The following is a 2,258-nucleotide window of genomic DNA, read 5'->3' on the forward strand; positions in this document are numbered from 1 at the left end:
AAGAGAGAGAGAGAGAGAGAGAGAGAGAGAGAGAGAGAGAGAGAGAGAATTTTAATATTTATTGTTTAGTTTTCGGCGGACACAACATCTTTATTTGTATGTGGTGCTGAGGATCGAACCCGGGCCGCACGCATGCCAGGCGAGCGCGCTACCGCTTGAGCCACATCCCCAGCCCCTAAACTGGAATGTTTTGAAGATAAATTAAACATAGTATTAGATCATGAGGAAATGAGAACTTGTGTAACCACAGCCAGTGGGATTGTGAATTAGTATAATTTCTTTGTAACCAATGTGCCATTATTTTAAAACAATGACAGATTTCCTTTCCGTATCATCCAGCCATTTCAATCCTGCATTAAATAAGCAAGTGAATGAAGTTTTTGTCCAAAGGAAAAAAGACATGCACTCAAATGTTCACAGTAGTACTGTCCATTATAGGAGCTGGCTCTTTAACATCCAGGAGGAGATGCCTCACAAGAGGAAGAAAGTTGTGATATTTTCTTATATGAAATTTTAAACAACTGAAATGAAAGGCATGATGGCTACATACAGCAATATAGACTTACCTTAGGGCACAATGTGGAGAAGAGACTCAGACATGGAATTTTATTTGACTCTGTATTTACAAAATTTAAAACCAAGAAGAAGCAACACTACACACATGGGACAGATTGTTAAAAGGAAGAAATAGATAAAAATAAAATTCAAGACAGAGATGCAGGTGAGCAATATAGGGAGGCAGTTCCTAGAGAGACACAAGGATAATTACACCATAAGTTAAAGGTATGTTTTATTAATCTATTTTATCAATTATATATGCTACCTACCTTTGACCTATGTATCAAACGTTACATTAAAAATTACACTATAAGCCATTTAGATTACCCTAGTTGAAACCCTTTCAATAATAGTCTAAAGATTGCAGAGTCTGAAGAAAGGTATTGCCTTAGCGTCTAGTTAATACAAATCCTACTATGTTACGGATCACCCCACATAAAGGATTAAGCTAAAAGCAGCATTGAAACAACCATAATTTTAGTTTATGTAATCATTACCTGCCTGGCAGTGACATCTGAAGGGTGATGCTTTCTTGGTCCTTCCTGTATAATATGTAAAATTAAAACACACAGAAGCACCCAAAAGTCAGGAAAAAGCAGAGAAATCAGTTATCACAACAGGAAGCCTCTGCCACTAGGTTTTATTTATGTAGTATATGAATATTACCTCCACCTCAAGGGGCAAAAGAATAAAAACAATCTAAGGTAAAAATAAGAGTAGGGAGGATGGAGGTGGTATTATGAGAAAAAGAACCAGCTAGGAACTATATCACAGGGCACAGGTGGAGTGCTGAGATTTATTTTGGAGGAGAAACATTTTCAAAAATCATGTTTCTGCTGCTACCCGATTTCAGTGGTGCCACACTGCTCTTGGCTGAGGATTCTAAAGCCAGGCAAAGCTAGGGTGATTGAAGTGGTGCCACCTAGGGAGCTCGCTGTTGGTTTCTGAAGTTGCCCCTCCTCCCGCTAATTTCTGAATCCTCCCTTAAAAACCCCTCCCACTTTGATCCAATTTTTAAACCAGAAGTTTCCAAAGTAATCTACTCTGCATTTCAATACTGAGACCTTCATTTAGGGCCTGTTTCTGTCATTCCCACCCCACCTCCCAGGGCGAGTCAGTGGCTCAGTCAGCAGTCCATGGAACTGGGCTGACCCCTAGCAGGGGCTAGGTGGTGCTTCTCCGCTTCCTTCCAGGTGGGGCCAACAAACCTGGATTTAGTTTATCTTTCACCCCCTTTTCCAATGTCTAATCAAGTGTGAGGGCTGGAAGCGCCAATGGTCCCGGTAGACCCCGGCTTGCATGGTGGCCAAAGGGGCTCAAGGGCTTCAAAAGACTCACAGGGAAGACTTGGGCAGGATCATCTTCCGTACCACGCAGACACATGTTACAGAGCCATAGGGCACCTGGGTGTCCAGTACCTAACCCGACCCTAGAAAATGTAGGTCTCTTGGCCCTCAAGACCAGCCCCACCTGGTTCCATCACAATTCTCTTTATTGTGGCCATGTTAGCCCCGCCCTTTCCCTCTGTCCCAATGCCAGGAAGGCAAGGCCCCTTGATGTCCATGGAGTGTCTCAGAAGGATGAATGCCGGCTTACTGTAATTCTTTATATTCTAGCTCCCCTGCTCAGAAAATCACACAATGCCAGTTTGTCATCTTTTCTAGTCCTCTCATGTTTCTTCTCTGTTGCGCCTCCTTCCT

General features: G+C 42.5%; 1 protein-coding gene across 1 annotated transcript in view; it reads right to left on the reverse strand.

Annotated features, from left to right (window-relative positions):
* The window catches only part of Ccdc179 (coiled-coil domain containing 179), a 3,217-nt gene extending 1,276 nt beyond the window's left edge, over positions 1 to 1,941 (reverse strand). The window contains exons 1-2 of the mRNA XM_015504869.1: positions 1,897 to 1,941; positions 1,056 to 1,100 (exon numbers count right to left, since the gene is read on the reverse strand). Of these exons, the coding sequence (XP_015360355.1) occupies positions 1,056 to 1,100; positions 1,897 to 1,941 (90 nt within the window). The remainder of the gene's footprint in view (positions 1 to 1,055; positions 1,101 to 1,896) is intronic.
* Between the last annotated feature and the right edge of the window lie 317 nt (positions 1,942 to 2,258).

This window comes from Marmota marmota, unplaced genomic scaffold (assembly GCF_001458135.2).
Source record: "Marmota marmota marmota unplaced genomic scaffold, marMar, whole genome shotgun sequence".
In the NCBI taxonomy this organism is placed as follows: Eukaryota; Metazoa; Chordata; class Mammalia; order Rodentia; family Sciuridae; genus Marmota; species Marmota marmota.